Source organism: Agelaius tricolor, unplaced genomic scaffold (genome assembly GCF_023055355.1).
Source record: "Agelaius tricolor isolate 1412-34295 unplaced genomic scaffold, bAgeTri1.0.p SCAF_17, whole genome shotgun sequence".
Lineage (NCBI taxonomy): Eukaryota > Metazoa > Chordata > Aves > Passeriformes > Icteridae > Agelaius > Agelaius tricolor.
In genome coordinates, this window is record NW_027269277.1 from 1,413,135 (window position 1) to 1,430,620 (window position 17,486).

A 17,486-nucleotide genomic window follows, 5' to 3' on the forward strand; every position below is an offset into this window, starting at 1 on the left:
TTGCATAAGGAGAGGGCCCAGGAGCCTCCTGAGGTCCCTCCCTCTCTGCAGCTCCACTTTTCCACTTCGTGCCATGGAATGCAGGAGAGGAGTCAGGGGGAGTGCAATGGGATTTTTATTCATAGCAAATAATACTTATGAAACTAGAATGCAGGAGGCCTATCTATCACCTCTGTGATTTGACTACTAAACCACAACACTTCAAAGCACATAATCTCTTCCCTCATGACCCAGTAATGCGTTCAGGAAAGACTGCAAGAGCCAGAGATTTATTCCACTTCCAAGCCGTGTAGTTTGTTGTAGGAACCAACCAAAGCACAATATATATTAGAATTAAACCCTGTCCACCTCTTCAGAAACGACTCCAGGAAATTCATATCAAATCTGTCCGCTGCAGTTAGTTTCTGTGACAGAGCCATTACAGAGAAATAAAGTGTCACTGGTGAAAGGAATGTCAAGCTGCTTTGAATTGGCTAAACAGCATCTGATGTCCTCAAGGATTAGAGTGCATTCTGACCCTGCCCTGCCAATCTGTTTAGCTTCTGACGCTTCCCCATACGGGGTCAGAGAGGGATTTCTCCTGCCCTGCTCAGTGACCCAGAAGAGCCTGTGGCGTTTGTGTGGCAAACACTCGCACGCAGCACGAGGCTTCAGCACCCAGCAAGAGCCTGGGACAGATGTGCCCGCATGGAGCCTCCTCACTGCTCAGAGTGACTGCTCTCAGCCCTTGGAGGCCAGGAAAACCAAATCAACCCCACCAGGGTGGGCTTCACGCGCACATGGCGCATCTTGTGACACGTCTCTATCAGGAAACGCACAGGTTCCTGATATCACAGGAAACGCACAGGTTCTTGATATCACAGGAAACGCACAGATTGTTCCTGATATCACAGGAAACGCACAGATTTTGATATCAGAGGAAATGCACACCACGTTCCTGATATCACAGGAAATGCACAGGTTGTTCCTGATATCACAGGAAACGCACAGGTTCTTGATATCACAGGAAATGCACAGATTGTTCCTGATATCACAGGAAACGCACAGATTTTGATATCAGAGGAAATGCACGCCACGTTCCTGATATCACAGGAAATGCACACCACATTCATGACATCACAGGAAACGCACACCACATTCCTGATATCGCAGGAAATACACACCATGTTCCTGATATCACAGGAAATGCACATGTTCTTGATATCACAGGAAATGCACACATTGTTCCTGATATCACAGGAAATGCACAGGTTCTGATATCAGAGAAAATGCACACCACGTTCCTGATATCACAGAAAATGCACACAACGTTTCTAATATCACAGGAAATCCACACAACGTTCCTGATATCGCAGGAAATGCACACCACGTTCCTGATATCACAGGAAACGCACATTTTGATATCAAAGAAAATGCACACAATGTTTCTGATATCACAGGAAATGCACACCACGTTCATGACATCACAGGAAACGCACACCACATTCCTGATATCGCAGGAAATACACACCACATTCCTGATATCGCAGGAAATGCACACCACGTTCCTGATATCACAGGAAACACACAGATTTTGATATCAGAGGAAACGCACACAACCTTCCTGATATCACAGGAAACGCACACCACGTTCCTGATATCACCCTGAGACTTGGACAAGGTCATTTTTCACTGATCATGGCATTTCATGGAAATCATCATGGCTTGCTAGGCTAACAATGCTCCTGGGGAAAACAAAGGAGGTGATAAAAATGAAAAACTCCTGTCCAAGCTTGAGAAGAGAATTCTGAGCAGACAGCACAGTGAAGTGGTCAGTGGCAGGAAAGAAAAGGACTTTCTTGTGATGTGGTTTAGCCAAGCAAACAGCAAGGTACATGTTCCAGGTCATTCCAAGTCAATAAAGTATTGTTTGGGTTTGTTTTTTTTAAACTCTTTACATTACAAAATTTATATCTCTGAAGACAGGAAAAAAATTTATATGCTAAGCTGAGCAAAAGACAAAACTTTTAAGTTTTCCAAAGGAGTAAATGCAAAGAAAGTGGAACAATGTAGGAGCAAAGATGATCTCAATAAAGATGTATTAATGCATTCTTTAAACTTTCAAAACTTGTGGTTTCAATGGGAGTACCAATCTAAAAATATCCAGGGCTGCAGAACCATACATAAACAATGAACAGAAGGAGCTTTGAAAGCTGGAAGGTTTTCTCAAGATTTTATTTCCCTTTTTTCATAAGATAAATTGGTCTGTGCTCATGACTAACATTCATAAACACATAGTTTAAACCAAGAGAAACAACACAATCAAACATTCCATTTATTACCAACAAATGACAATGTTACTGCAACAAAACACGAAAAACTCTTCTGGATGAGAGGAGAGTTCTTGTGGTGTGCTTTAATCTCTACCATGAGCACGGGGGCTGTGGAAATGGGGAAGCAGAGAAGAGGAACGGGGCAGAGAAGCAGTGCAGGGGAGCTGGAGGCAGATCAAGGGGTCAAACACCTCCAGCAGTTCCCTCCCACTGCTGGAACGCCTCAAATGAGCAGAAATGGCTCAAAAGGATGCACAGGGGCTGGAGCAGCCACCCAGGGAGGTGATTCTGGGCTGTCCACAGCTCTGCAGAGGGAGCAGTGCCCTGTGATGAAGGGGCTGCGATTTGGCTTTACAGACACAGGGGATGGGAGCAGCGCCTGTGCTGGGGCAAGAACTGTAATAATCGTGATTGTGATTGCAGCTGGGACTGCCTGGCCCCCACCCACCACAGGGCTGCCAAACAGCACCCAGCAAGGGCTCCTCACGTGGGAAATGCACAGGTTCTGCTGCCACGTGGGGAAAGGTGAGTGAGCCACTTCAGCAGGGAGAGAAATTCTCAGCACACGTTACAGCATTGCCTATTATGCCTCTTTGTAAGAAATAATTGCCTGCTTCTCTTTGTCCTCACTCTTACATTTCCCCTGCCCCTCCCACATCACAAGTGTAATAAAATTGCATTTATTTCCTGATTTACAAAGTTGCTCTTCTGCACATTCACTGAGCCTCACCATTATTTATCATCCACGAGTTTCCTTGCCCACCTTTTCTTTTTTTTTTTTCTTAACAGAAAGGTTCACCAGAAAACAAGAATTCAATGTAATGAGAAACAAAGAGCTGGATAGCTTAGAAATGTTTTGCAAAAACATCTTACAGCCCACACAAGCAGGCTGTAAATCTTGCAGAGAAGGCTCTCACCTGTGTTATGGCAGACTCATGTTGGTATCACTGCTCTCCCTAACAAACACACCAGGAATGGAAGGACAGCCCCACTGCCCTGCTTAGCTCACTGACCAAGGCACATTTTTGATGTCTTCACCTGAAAGACAACGAGCTGCAGCTCTGGACTTTGCTAAATATTTCTGTATCCAGCTGTAATGGTTTCTTTTTCTTCCAAGAATGAGTACAGTTCTCTCTGAATCTGAGAAAACTCTTCACATCCAGAGGCTCCTGTGGCAAGGGGTCCCAAAGCTTTTACTAAAAATGACCCAACTGAGTCCCTTCTCCAGCTCATTATTGCCAGTGGAGGGCTAAATTCCTGCCCAGGCTACCTGAGCTCTCCTGGGTGTGCCTGAGGACTGAAGCTAAAGAGCTCTCATTCTCTTTAGGAGGCGTCCCACTTCTTGTAATTACTGACACTTTCCCTAGGGCCCAGCATGAAATTTGGTCCAGTGATTAAAGCACTTAGCAAGACCTGGAAGAACCTAATAACTGGAATTTTTCCAACAGAAATTATATTTTGCTGAATAATTCACATCCAGGTGCCGGGACAGAGCAATGACCTGGTCCTCCTCTTGAAGGAAATTCCTCCTTTGGAGTCCATTCCCTTTGGAAGCTACAAGGTGTCCCCAGTGCTGGGGCCACAGAGACACACCCCAGCGAGCAGAAAATTGCTGGACAGTCATTTCTTAATGCTCAGAGTGCCCTGACCAATCTCTGCCCTGAGCCAACACACCTCTGAGATTGCCTACAAGAAAAGAAGAAATCTGACAACGCTTATGGGATCAGCAGTAGGTGCACCAAAGAATGAAAACCACCCCAAACTCCTGCCTTGTTTGGCTCCTTTGAGCCACGGCCAGGCTGCTCACACAATGCCTGAGCTCTGTGCTCAGCAGTTGACCCCTCTTTGAGCAAAGAGGAATCTAATGTAATTCAGAGTTTACTGCTTGGGGTCAGCATCAAAACAGGGACATCAAAGTTCTCCTCAGGCTGGAGCTTTCAGGGTGGTATCAACAATTGATAAAGGGAGACCTGCAGCCTTCAGGGTCACTTGGGGCAGAAGAAATGAGAAAGGCACTCACAATGCTGTCACAGAAGCTCTTCGGCTCCATTTTCCTGTTTACTCCAGATACAGGAGTGTTCAGTGTCTACCCATCATTCATTTAGGAATGGTGAACAGGAAAATTTAAGTTCAGGGTGATTATGTTGTAGATCAAAATCCACAGGTTTTGTGAATCTAATTTCTTTAGCCCCATAATTCCAGAAAAAAATATCAGCAAGCACAAATGGCATTTTAAACAGCAATACTCTCTGAGAGTACACACAAACAAGTCAGCACCTATTACACAGACAGGAGCTCAAACTGACTGGAGCTTTGACAAAAATCCATCTAGACCTTTTCTTAAAAAACAAGCACATCTAAAAAGATCAGAACAGCTTTTAAGCTCAAATGCCAGGTTTTTTGAAAATGCACAACAGAACAAATAATTTTTGGTATGGGGGAGAATTAAAAATGACTGAGAGCGATCAGAAATAAAGGAGATTTGTAAACAACCATCTTCCTGCTGCATCCTTGCAGGGTTTTCCCTTATTCCCAGGCTTGCTCTCAATCAAGCTGCTCTTTGGGGCTCCCAGAGTTGCAGAATTTTCACATGCTCTGTGTGTCTCTGGAGAAATGTTTCATGTGCTCCCTCAGTGCTCCCAGCCCCTGCACTGGAGCTTTCCTGCACTCTTTTATTCCTGCCTCAGGCTGCACCACAGTGTTTATTTCCTCTCGACTCTGTCCATGAGAAGCAGCAACCTTGTGCCCGTGGCTTCATCCCCAAACACCAGGACAAGGCAAACAGGGGATTGATGCCCCTGCCCAGCCAGAGCCTGCCCAGGAATGCTGCAGCACGAGGAGGAGCCGAGCAGGCTCTGGCTGGGAGAATTGCACCGTGCATCTCTCCCAGCAGCCATTCTGCTGGCAGGTTCCTACAGCCAGGCAAGATCACAGGATTACAGGATTTGGTGCTGGAACTCACTGTTCTAGAAACTGGTGCCTCAGTCGGGAGAAAATCTCACACCAGTGGAACAGAAGGCCAGAGACTGCGTGCCAAAAGGCAAAACTTCAAAAAATAAAAGGATAAAAGTTCTCCTCTGCAAGCATCCATAACACTGTGTAAGTGATCTGCATTTTGTGACTGATAAATGGGCTGGGATGATGAGACAGCTGATGGAGCAGGGACTGGAGGCTATCACCAGGCTGGGTGACACAAGGGGCTTCCTCCTTAGAGCACCCTGTCCTTGGAACCACAGCAGGACTTGTGGTTCACCCCAAATTTCCTTCTTTGGCTCTATTCACTCACAGCAGAACCAGCAAGCAGTCCACCTCCACTTGCAGGTACCACAAAGCATTTAACACAGACAGAAATTCACTTAGAATCAATCACCATGCTTTCCATGGGAAAAATCAAATATTTTTTCAAATAGTAATTTTTTTTTTCCTCAGCGTTCAGAGGATTTAGCTAATTTTGTTTTCAGCTAAGATTTTTTAATCTAAATTCTTATTCCATCCATCCCAGCTTCAATAAAATTGAAATTTGTGAGCATATTTTCCAGAAATATCTAGTGGAAGCTATTAAAAGAGGGGCAGATAATATTAGACTTCATTGGCAGGCTACCAGCAAGAAAAAAATTTCCAGCCAGAGAATGTTATCATCTCAACTACTGTGAACAGAACTGGTCTCGAGTCAAATGACCTCCCCAGATGTCCCCTCCTCACTCTGAAACACTCCATTACTGCATGGAGGAACATCTGCTGATGGAGCCCTGGCCTGGCCTCTGAGCTCAGGCTGACAGAGAGAAGCTCCTCACGTCACCTGAAATGCTCACAGAGCTCAGGGCACTGGGAAGCCCTCCTGTCAGAGCTCATCCTTCCAGGAATCCGGGGGCTTTAACAAACAAGGAATTCCTCTCTGGGAGTGGATGCTCCATGGGATGCTCAGTGCTGGAGACCCCCTGCCTCTGTGCAGTGTCTGTGCAAACGTTTCCCCGTGCTTGCTTTTCAAGTGGCATCTTAGAGTGGAGTTGAGATTCCCCTGAGTGCATTTCCTTTCTTTACCATCGCTCTCTTCTATACAAACAACAGATTGCTTTGCTGCTGCCCTTTCAGTGCAGAGAGTGAGAATCCCACGCTGCAGCTGCCTGCTGCTGGGACAGGGCTGTGCTGCACAAACCCGCTGCGAAGCCAACCCAGCCCAGCCCCGCTCGCTGGCCCTGCCCAGAGGATGCAGACCCTGAGCTCCCCTCCTCTCAGGATGGTTCTCAGCCTGAGTTTCAGCTTTGTTGGAGTGCAGGATCATCCCAAACCCTCCTGAGCTGGCCCATCATTTTTCCCTGCAGCAGTTGTAATCCCAGTGCAGTGATAAAGTTGGATAATTGTCCAGAAGGACTAAGGATGGCTGGGGTTTGTGGGATCTCAGCACATCGTTCCCGATGTCCAGAGATGCCAGGAGAACCCTTGGGGGTCTCGAAAATCCTGGAATGTTGCCAAGAGTGTTTGGTGGCTTGATTTTGACCCATCCACAGAAATAACAAGAGTCTGAGGACAAGAGAATCACTTTAGAGTACAAGGTGTAAAAGAGACACATTTAGAGGGTGAGATATAGACTTTAAGGTTTTTGGTACAGGGGGGTTATGGAGACAAGATGGAGGGATCAGGACGTGTCTCATCCTTCTTCTTTCTTCTTCTTGTCCTCCATCTCCTGTGGTGATGTTGGCACTTGGGGATTGGTTTATGGTGAAGGTGCACTTGCTAACATGGGTGAAAAGCATTGGGAAATAAAGGTAAATATCATGTACGTAGATTTTAGTATAAAAAGACATGACCGCCCCGTGGGTGGTCAGAGAGTGCCTGTGACTGCTTGCAGATCAGACCTCTGTTGGGCAGACAGAAAGTTTTGTAGATAAGAAATAATAAACAACTTGAAGACCGAAAGCTGAAGAGTCCAGACTCGTCCTTTAAATCGCGTGCCACCCAAGAACCACCCTGCCCGTGTCGGGGCACAGACAGACAGACAGACCCGACAGGGGTTGAGCCTCCTGTAGGATTGTACCTGAGGAAAGGTGGTTTTTTTTCTGCATGCTGGTTTTGCATAAACAGTTAATCCCATAAAATAACAGTGCCATACTGAAAGATTCCATTGTTTCCAGAAGTTTCAGCTATTTCACTGCCAATAGATTTCTGCAAGGGTTCCTCCAAAGCACTGAGCAGGCTGCCAAGAGGAGCTGCAAATTTGACAGGAAGAGACCCTCCAGGAAGACTTTCAAATCCCCAAAAGGAGGGAACAAGCAGTTTCATTTGGCAATTATTTCCCTCTGGTTCTAAAACTGGTATCTTCCTGCTTTTCATGATGCCTTTCTTCTCCAGGAGTCAATGGCTTAGTCAATTTTCAATTTCAACACCCTTAACAGCCATTGACTTTTAAAAAAAAAAAACCAAAGACTTATTTAAACCCTTAGCTATGATTCCTCCAGCTACCAAAGCCCTGGTCAGCAGCCTCCAGCACAAAAACAGCTTTTCTGCCTCCTCACCCTCGAACCACTGGTGATCACAAGTCTGCCAACCCTGCTGTCTTCCCTTGCCTCTCTGTTCTCAGAGAAATGTTGGGTCAGGAAGTTAAAAAATATAAGAATTTCTCTCTTTTTTTTGTTTTTTATCCTTGGTGGTTGTGTTCCTCTGGGGTTTCAGGGACATTAGCTATGAGCTCTGCTTTCACTGCAGAGAAAGGGAGAAGGCAAACATCAGAGCTGGGTAAAGTGATGGAATAAAAGCCAGTAAAGTGCTTTGATGACAAAGGCTATGCAAGCGTGAAGGAACACTCTGACACTCATCAGTGGGGAGGAAGGGACTTGGAAGCACAATTCAATGGCCAAAAAAATGCCAAAAACTGACCCAAAGTTTGGGTTTGGGTCTGAGGTGCTTCAGGGATGGAACACACAATGGGATCATGAATTTCCTGGGATTATTCTGATGTGAATAAAGGAGCTGATAAAACCCCAAGCCTCCAGAACCACATAATTCTCATGGCCAAACCTCACCCAAAGCTGAGCTCTGCAGGGCAGGTGGGCTCTGCTGGGCACTTTGGACATTCATAAGCAAGACCAGATGCTGTACAGAAAACCAGAGTAGAAGACTCAAAACAAAACCAAAAGAATACTGTAAACATCAAAATAAACACCAAAAATTGATACCAAGGTGTTTTTTAAAACACTTAAAATTACCCAATTTGTCCTGCTCCAAAGAGAAGTGGAGAACACGCCAAATGATGTAAAATAAAATTGGATATCTTATATCCAATATATAAATTTTTTATATAATTTTTTAAAATACTGGATAGGAAAGCCCCATTTTTTATTAAATCAAGAATATTCAGGTCTGTTTGTCTGGGATGTGACTCCAGACCTGTGGGACAGCCTGTGCTCTTCTCCTGTGTCACACACGCTCAGCAGTGAGGCTGTCACCAAATCCTCTCCCCACTTAATGACCTCATGAAACAAGAGATGGAAAATATCATATGGAGACCATTAAATCAACTACGATTTGCTTACTTAGCAACACTTCAGCAATTAAAAGTTTGGAATATGTGTATGTGCATATAAATAAAAATGATGGGAGAAAAAGGACTTTTAAATCACCCACAAAATTTCAGTCTCTCCTCCTGTTTTCCACAACCTGATTTATAAATCTAGGCAACTTTCCACAAAAAGGAAAAAAGAACATGGAAAAGAAAGGAAAAAAAAAAGGCAAGGCAACCAAGCATAGGTCATTAAAGCAATTTTGGTTTCCTATATTTTTTGTTTCCTTTATGGTTGCAGTCAATTTTTCTGTCATACAGAGGCCATGTTTCTAGAAATGATGGACTCTCTCAAGAAAAATTGCCTTTATTCTTAAAATTCCATAAAAATCAAATGCAAATCATATCACGTTCTCTTCCAAATTATGCCTTGAAATAATTTTGATGTATTTTAATAAATTTTTAAGTAATGTTTACTTCTGAAATCTAGCAATGGCTTATGACATTTCTTTGATCTACACTGAATTTTATCTATTTTTATTGTACTATAGAATACACCTGGTTCATATATTGACATCTTTTGATGTACTCAAGTCTTCATATAATTTTTTGTTGCACATCGTATTTTTTAAAAAATGTGTAAAAAAACCATATAGAGAATATTTATACACTGCATGCAGCAGATCACAAGTAAATTCAGTCAGTTTTTCATGAATAATAGAGAACAGAATTCTGACTGAAAACAACTGCAGGCACCTAAACCCAGCAGTGCTCAGAGCAGTGACCTGGGCTGTGCCCCAGCGGGTACAGGCTGTGCCCAAACCCTCAGGTGGGGATCATTCCATGGCATCCACACCCATGGCATGGGTTGGAAAGGAGACTGGAGATCACCCAGTGCCACCCCTGCCATGGCAGGGACCCCTCCCACTGTCCCGGGGTGTCCCCCAGTGTCCAGCCTGGCCTTGGGCACTGCCAGGGATGCAGGGGCAGCCCCAGCTGCTCTGGGCACCTGTGCCAGGGAACAATTCCTGCCCAAATCCCATCCAGCCCTGCCCCCTGGCAGTCTGAAGCCACAGGACTTCAAGGTTTTGCATGCAAACAAGATACAACCCATGTTTTCTCCCTCTCTCTTTGTCCAGTGGTGCTTCCATTTCTCCTCTCCAAGAGAGCAAACCCTGAGTGGCACCAGGAGAGCTCGGAGCACAGGAGGGGCAGAGAAGCTTTGTCCAGGCAGGGTGGGTGCCTGTGACCCACACAGGGCACACACAGCAGGTGAATGCTGCCCAAAGCCCAGCAGCACTTAAAGCTGAGCACTCCTCCAAAGCACCAGCCCTGCACCATCCCAGCACCCGGCTGAGCTGCCTGCCTCACCAAGGAAACGTCTGCTGCAAAGCTTTGTGCCTGCAAAGGTGATGAAAAACCACTCTGGGGTCACCCTGAACTCTGGTCAGCCTGGGGTTATCAGGGGATGCACCCTGGACAGCTGCAACCATCTCAGAAACAAAACAATTTCTGCTCTGGGCTGGGCTTGGAGGAATCACCAAGGAGCGGCACTGGAAGCACCCAGGGCACTGCTGGGGAAGTGGGGCACCAATGGCAGAGCAGCCCAAGGGCAGAGAGCAGCTGGGACGGCTCCAAGAGAGAAGGAACCAGCACCAGCACACCCCAGCAAGGCTGCACACGCAGGGGTGGTGTCCCCTCCCACGGGGCACAGCAGGCTGGCACAGGGAGGACGGCACTGCCAGCCTCCAGCATGGGGCCATGGGAGAACACACACCTTGGAAGGGGGCACTTGGTGACAGAGTGGAGAAAAGAGCAACACAGAGCTGTTAGTGGGTCATCAAGGACATGCACTTACAGAAAATTCTGTGTACCATACATTGTATTTGCAAGTCTTAAAAGAACACAATAAAGTGCCACAGGTTTTATAATCACCTCTGTGACCCGATCTTGTTGCCATCTTATTGCAGGGGTTCCACACTGCTGTCTCCTTATCTCTAAAGTTCCAGACCTTCCTGGTGTTTCCCATGGGCAGCTCCTCAGAGCTCTGACTCTTTCTCCTTCACAAGGTACCCAACTGACTCCAGCTCCCCTCTCACCACCACCCCACTCTTTTATAGCATCTTCTCCTCATTGCTTACAGCTGTGGCCTGGTAAAGTCAGGCCTGTTCCTAAACTTTGATAATTGGCCCAGCTGCAGCTCCTTAGGGGTGAGATTACTTTCTGCACTATCTTTATTTTCTTATATTCTCTCCCCCTATATGATCTTATTTTCAATTGTATTACCAAAATCTGCTGCACCTCCTCCTCCCCTCTCTTGGTTAAACAATTAGTTACCATGGAAACCAATACATTCCTGGTAGGGACACCAAGTTGTGACCCCAACATTAATGTGAAATGTGAAATATGAAATGTCTCCTCTTCCTGTAGATGGAGACAGTGGTGACCATGGATGGACTTCCTGTGAGAGACAGCTTCACACTCTTTGTGCCAACAAAGAATATTACATTTGGGTAGTGTTGCAATGCTGTGCAAACAATAGAATAAGAAAAGAACTTATTGAACTCATTGTAATGGAAATAGGCTTAGATGAGATACTGAGCAAGTACTTCATGTTCCTCAACTTACAGCTGCTTTAGCAGACCCATCCCTTCTCAAAAGGGAATGATGATCATATCCACAAAGGAGGAATCAAGTATCCCCCGGACCCCAAATGACAACAAGGCAAGTGGGTTTTTTAAAATTTCAACTATTTTGTTGAAATTTCAGCTGGCTGGTGGAAAGGAGTGTTCTGTCATTTTAGGAATCCTGTATCACCTCAAGAAAAGCAGGTGATACAGGATTCCTAACAGTTCTAAGCAGGGAACCAGAGCTGTTTCTCTGTTTTCCCCTCTCAGCCCAGGGTGGAGAGGCCCCCAGGGATGGGGAGCAGCAGCTCCCACCCCTGCATCCCCACCAAGGCTCAGGGCTGGCTGTGGGAGCTGCTCCAGGAGGGGCCCTGTGCAGCCCTACCCCTCATTAGAGCACAGCTCCCTGTCCTTCAACAGCCATTTCATATGCAGATCCAGCCAGAGACACCTCAATGAGATCAGTTATTGCTGCGATTATTTCGACATGAAAAGGAATGTCAGAGTCTGAGGCTGTGACTGAAAACTGACACGGCTCCAAGGCTGCAAATACCGCCCTGTGTTTTCAGAATTGGAACTGCATAAATACAGTACTTCATCTACTTTTTTTCTTTTTTTTGGGAAGGGAAAGAGAGGTAGTGATTTAGGAAGATATAAAATAATATGGAAAAGAAGGAGAATAATCACGTTCTGGATGAATTTTGCATAAGATCACTTTAAAATATTTACAAGCTACAATTTTGAGTGGTTTTCTCATTCTCACCATTTCTATCTTCCAAATACTTTGTTTCAGATTAGCTGGAGTAATCAATTCATTTAGAGTGCTTTTCCTGCAGTGTATGGAAATGGATAAACAGGGAAGAGCTGAAGGAAAAAGGCAGTCAACGAGAAATTGTTTAAAAGTAAAAATTCTGTTTCCTCAACATATTTTTCCAGAAGCTAAGAAAGGGCATTTCTCTAAAGGAGCTAAGGACAGCAGAAACTGTGTAATAACCCACAGTATACAATCTAAATGTGTGCAAAGATTGGACATGCCAATTAAAATCTCATGAGGGTTTTTGGGTTGACACTCACCCACACCCACTTATCTCTGCCATTTCTTTTCTGAAGGGAAGAGTCATAGAGCAGGTGGAGCACTCTACAGACAGCTCCAGCAGCCCTGCCACTGCATTTGGAAGGAGATTGCTGGAAGCTGAAATATGGAATGTGGCAAGAATGTGCCAGCCTGCCAGCACAAGAGTGAAACAGGCAAAGGGAAACACTAATAAATACAGGGAATATCAACAGTTGGACTTCACCTTCAGCTCCAGCAAGAAATTCTCCAACACAGACTGCCAGGGGACTTGGAAAACGTGAATTATTTTATGCTGTTATCATCCAATAATTATTCAATCATTAATTGTGCAAAATGTGTGGCTTCATGCATTGAAAGCCAACAGAAACGACCAGGAATTGCTTTGCTAAGGCAGTGGGCACAGAGAGCACTCTGTCTATCCAGACACATCCATAATTCACCTTTCAGAGCCAGGCTGGGTTTTGGGGCTCTGTAGGTAGCATTGGTTCACCCAACAGCTCAGGAAGAAGCTCAGAGGTGTAAGCCAGCACTACCTACATGGGCTGAGGCTGCAGAAACAGAAGCAATTCATTAACAGCTGCTCATCAGCTTTTGTCCCTTGGCACAAAGTTTCCAGCTTGGCTGGAGCCTGTTTTCACTTGTGCATCTGTCACCTTTCAGGAGGGTGATAATTCCAGCTGCTCCCTCCCTCCTGCAGCTGCCCTCACAGAGTAACTGTGCCCTGGCCATGGGTGTCAATGAGATGGAAACACCACAGGTGACCCCCTCCCCATGCCCTGCTGGCCTGGCAGACCTGCAGCCCAACAGAGCAAAGACTTGCAGAGACACCACAGAACCACCTCCAGCTATTCCCCAGAAGCAGTCTCTAGCTGTTGTTAGAAGGGCATTTGAAATATTTTTGCCTCCTTTTCTCAGGAAAGGCAGGTGACAAATGAAGAGGAACTGGCAGCTTGAGCATCCAGCATTGTGCTGGGTGTCAGTCACACCTGGTGACCTTGGATCTCATTACCCAGTTACAACCACAGCAGCCCCACAGAGCCCTGAATTCCTGACTGGAGGGTGGGGCTGGGCGGCTGCAGGGGACAGGGATTGGCAGAGTGATAGAGATGTAATATCAAAATTAATGCATCTTCCCACAGCAAAGGTTTCTGGGCCAGCTCCATCGTTCTCTCCTCAACAAATTATTAACCAGAATTAATTATGGTGCTTGCTATCTATTTTTCAGCCAGAACATGGGAAGGGTTTGAAAAGGCTGTGGAAGAAGGGTCAATTGCAGTTGGGAGGAAATGGATGAGCTTGTTAACACTTCAGGAGAGCTCTGAAAATACAGAATGTGGTGCTGAAGTGGTAGAGACTAACAGAAAACCTGCAGGAAGCCCAAGTCCATTAGGCACAAATCAATTTTGCAATCATCTGCCTGCCAAGCACTCCAAGACGTTTGAGAGCAAGTTCCTCCTCGTAGAAGAAACCATGCTAAAAGCAATGTTTTGAGAAGGCAGGAGTGGGATGGAAACGTGCTGAGAAAAGGAGCCATTGTCACCTGGGCCAGGCCTCTCTGGCTCAGAATCCATCACCCAACACAAGCTCTGCCAGCCACCAGCAGCGTGAGAGTGACCAGGCTCAACAGGCACCAGAACAACTCCTGCCCTCAGGAATTATTGCAATGAAGAGAGGAAACGTGCAGGGCTTTGGAAATGCATAGTGTTGTACAAAGAGAGCAGGGAACCGGGCAGAGACAGGAGCAGAGCACAGGCTCAGCAGAGCCTGGATTTCAGAGGCTGGAAAGCCAATCCATGTGCAGCACTGAATTCCTGAGCACTGCTCCTTCCTCCAGCCCTTGTTTCTTGCCAATCAGTTTGTATTCCACTGAGGAGGGAAATGACAGTGACAATGACAACGCATTTGGGGACACACAGCAGGAACACTTATGCTAAGTGGATTAACATCCTGTTGATCAGGTGGCTGAGTTATTGCAGAGATTCCTTCCAGAAGAGCTGGGATCTGCCTGGGCCCACTGGGGGTGTCCTGCACAGCCCTGTGGGAGCACAGAGTGGTGCTGAGGTCTGGAAGGGAGCAGCCTGTGCAAGGTGCAGCCCCAGGAGAGCCCTGCTGAGCTGTGCTGGATGTGCTGGATGATCAGATAGAGCAGCTGAGGAAAGGGGACAGACTCTGGCCATGCCCTGCTGGCAGAAGGACCAGTGACCAGGCAGGTGAGGGGTGCAGCCCCAGGAGAGCCCTGCTGAGCTGTGCTGGATGGTGCTGGATGATGCTGGATGATGCTGGGTGATGCTGAATGGTGCTGGATGGTGCTGGATGATCAGATAGAGCAGCTGAGGAAGGGGGACAGAGCCTGGCCATGCTCTGCTGGCACAAGAACCAGTGGCCAGTGGCCAGGCAGGTGAGGTGCCCTGTGCTTGCCCTCAGCTCCCAGCTCCAAGGAAACCCAACAGCCCATCCAGTGCTGCTTTCCACCAAAAAAGCCCCAAATCCAGGGACTGGAAGGGTGAGAATTGCCCTCGCACCCTGTGCCCGGGGCTTTGTTCTCCTGAATCTCTGGGTGGGGGCTCCTTCAGAGCCTCCCTCCCCATCTGGTGTGAAAATCCCCTGCTATTCCCCATGGCACTGCAGCAGGGATACCCTGCAGGGGCTTCACCCCGTCCTGGGCTGGGCACCAGCAGCTCTGGGGGCAAATCCCCAGCAGGAATTCATTCAGGTCAGCTGCAGTTCTACAGCCGCGTTCAAGTCCTTGTGTGTGAAATATTTACACGTGGATGAGGCACATGTTTTGACACAAGGAGTTCCAGCACAGGCAAATATCTATGATCTGCCATCTTAAGTGGAGGAATAATAATTCCATTTCCTTTTGCACTGTAGTTTGTTTGACAGCTCCAGTCTAGGATCCACAAGGCTGACACTGAGCCAAACTGTCACTGACATTTCCACGTCTGAGAAATCCTGAATCTCACAGGTAAACTGTGAAAGCTGAGAGCAGGCACTGGAAGTGCGAGCCTCAGAGCTGCTGCAGCAGACAAACTCTAAAAAAGTCACTTTGTATGACCTCTGCTTTCTTGTAACCGGGGGCAGCTTAAAGCTGGGAAAATGGGAAGGAATGAAAACCCACAGAACTTTTTGCAGACAGAAGAAACATATGCTCTACAAAGCAAAAAAAAATTACTCGTATGTGATAGACTAGATGAGCCAGACATCATTTAAAGTGAAATATACCCTTTAAATCTAGATAAAGAACGTAAGAAATACATTTATGTTTTCATTTTTATACACTGTTGAGCAGCAAAAAGGAGCACACTGCGATTTTGAATCTGCTCAGCTGACTTTTCTTTTGTACTGGTGGGAAAGGAGAACGTGTGGGGGCTTTCTTAGGGTCAAAAGAAGAACCGGGACCTACTGACCTCTATAATTACAACTTATTGATTTAAGTGGGGTGTTTATGTCCCGGCAGCACATTTAATGCAGTTAAGGTTTACACAGTCATACAGATCTCATTTAGATGACACTCACACTCTTAACATCCTCTGTTGCTCAAAAGAGAAGGAAATAAAGCCCTTCTAGGTTAATGAACGCGCTGGAAAGATTTCAGCACTTCAGAGGAGGTACCAAGTGTGGCCCAAGAACAAATCCATGGAGACAAATCCTCGCCCCTCCGAGTTTAGGAGAGCTGAAGGTCCTCGAACAAAGCAGAAGCACAAAAGCACAAAATCTTATCTGCAGCGACTCGTTATCACCTCATTTATAGAAAACCTTCCCGACACCAAATAGCTCCGGCTGCAGAGGAGGGCTGGGGATATGCACTGGAAGCACCGAGCGCTGCTGCTGCGGGAGATGGATTCTGTCAAGTCAATTAATCTGCGCAGAAAACAACGTTTTCAGAAAAACACAGCAAATCGGTGGCTGTTTGAAATGTGTATTTTAAGCATCCATTTGTGCATTGTCTGAAAGCGGGAACAGTGCCCAAAGGCATCAGTTAGCGTTTCACAAAAAACCCAACATTTTTAGTGGTTCAGGACCCTTCTCCTACGAACAGACAGATGATGCTCACAGAATAAGGAAAAGGTTCATTATTCTCCCATTAAATATAGAGAAATTAGGCGTAAACCCACAAAACAAAGTCTTACAACAAGAAAGAATTAGAAGGAGATTTCTACCTTGAATTTTTGATCTCCTGTTCTTAAAACAGGATAATTTTTCCCTAAAAGCTTTGAATAAAATCCTGACAGAGACATACCTGGTTCCTAAAAGTCTGTTAATTCATGGTCCCTTTGACTGAAGGAATGAAAGATAAGAAGTGCAAATTAAGACACATGACATTTCATCCGGACTCGAGAAAATGCCTTTTTTCCTCTCCTATGCCATGTCTTTCCAGACTGGAATTCATTTGAAACCAAACCACCACTCCCATCCCAAGCTGCACTCAGTTCTTCCAAGAATTTAATATTCTTCAATAACATATGCTTCTCACTCCTCTGAAATGCACTCTGCAGGTCTCAGTTTCATCCCAAATCTGCAGGAGAATTTAGGGACGGTTTTTTTACTCGCATTTTGCAAGGCACATAATTGGCACTTGCATAATCTCATCCAAATAATCTGCTACTTCCTACTAGAGATTTTTTATGCAGTGTTTGTACCCAGTTGGCTTTTCATAGTACTATCACCCAACCCTGAGTTTTAAAGGCAGTTTATTCATGTAAGCAGTCTTAAAATACACATTTTCCAGGGGAGAGCTGTCAGGCATGGAGGAGCTGGGTAACAAGCTAAATCAGCAGTACAAATAGGAGCAGCAGAACTACCTGCTCCAACAGTTTGAATAATTGTGTGATGGATGGGGAATAGAAGAGGCACTTTTTTCCCTTAAGAAGCCATGGAAGGCATGAGAAAGAGCAAAAACCGAAATTCTCCACTGATCAGCAGAAGCAGAGCAATTTGGGATCCCCACTCTGCTGTTCCTCTGTCCTTCAGCA

General features: G+C 45.9%; 1 protein-coding gene across 1 annotated transcript in view; it reads left to right on the top strand.

Annotated features, from left to right (window-relative positions):
* Window positions 1-2,407: 2,407 nt before the first annotated feature.
* LOC139597486 (S-antigen protein-like) overlaps window positions 2,408-17,486 on the top strand; it is a 68,557-nt gene continuing 53,478 nt past the window's right edge. The window contains exon 1 of the mRNA XM_071442929.1: window positions 2,408-2,837. Within this exon, the coding sequence (XP_071299030.1) occupies window positions 2,408-2,837 (430 nt within the window). The remainder of the gene's footprint in view (window positions 2,838-17,486) is intronic.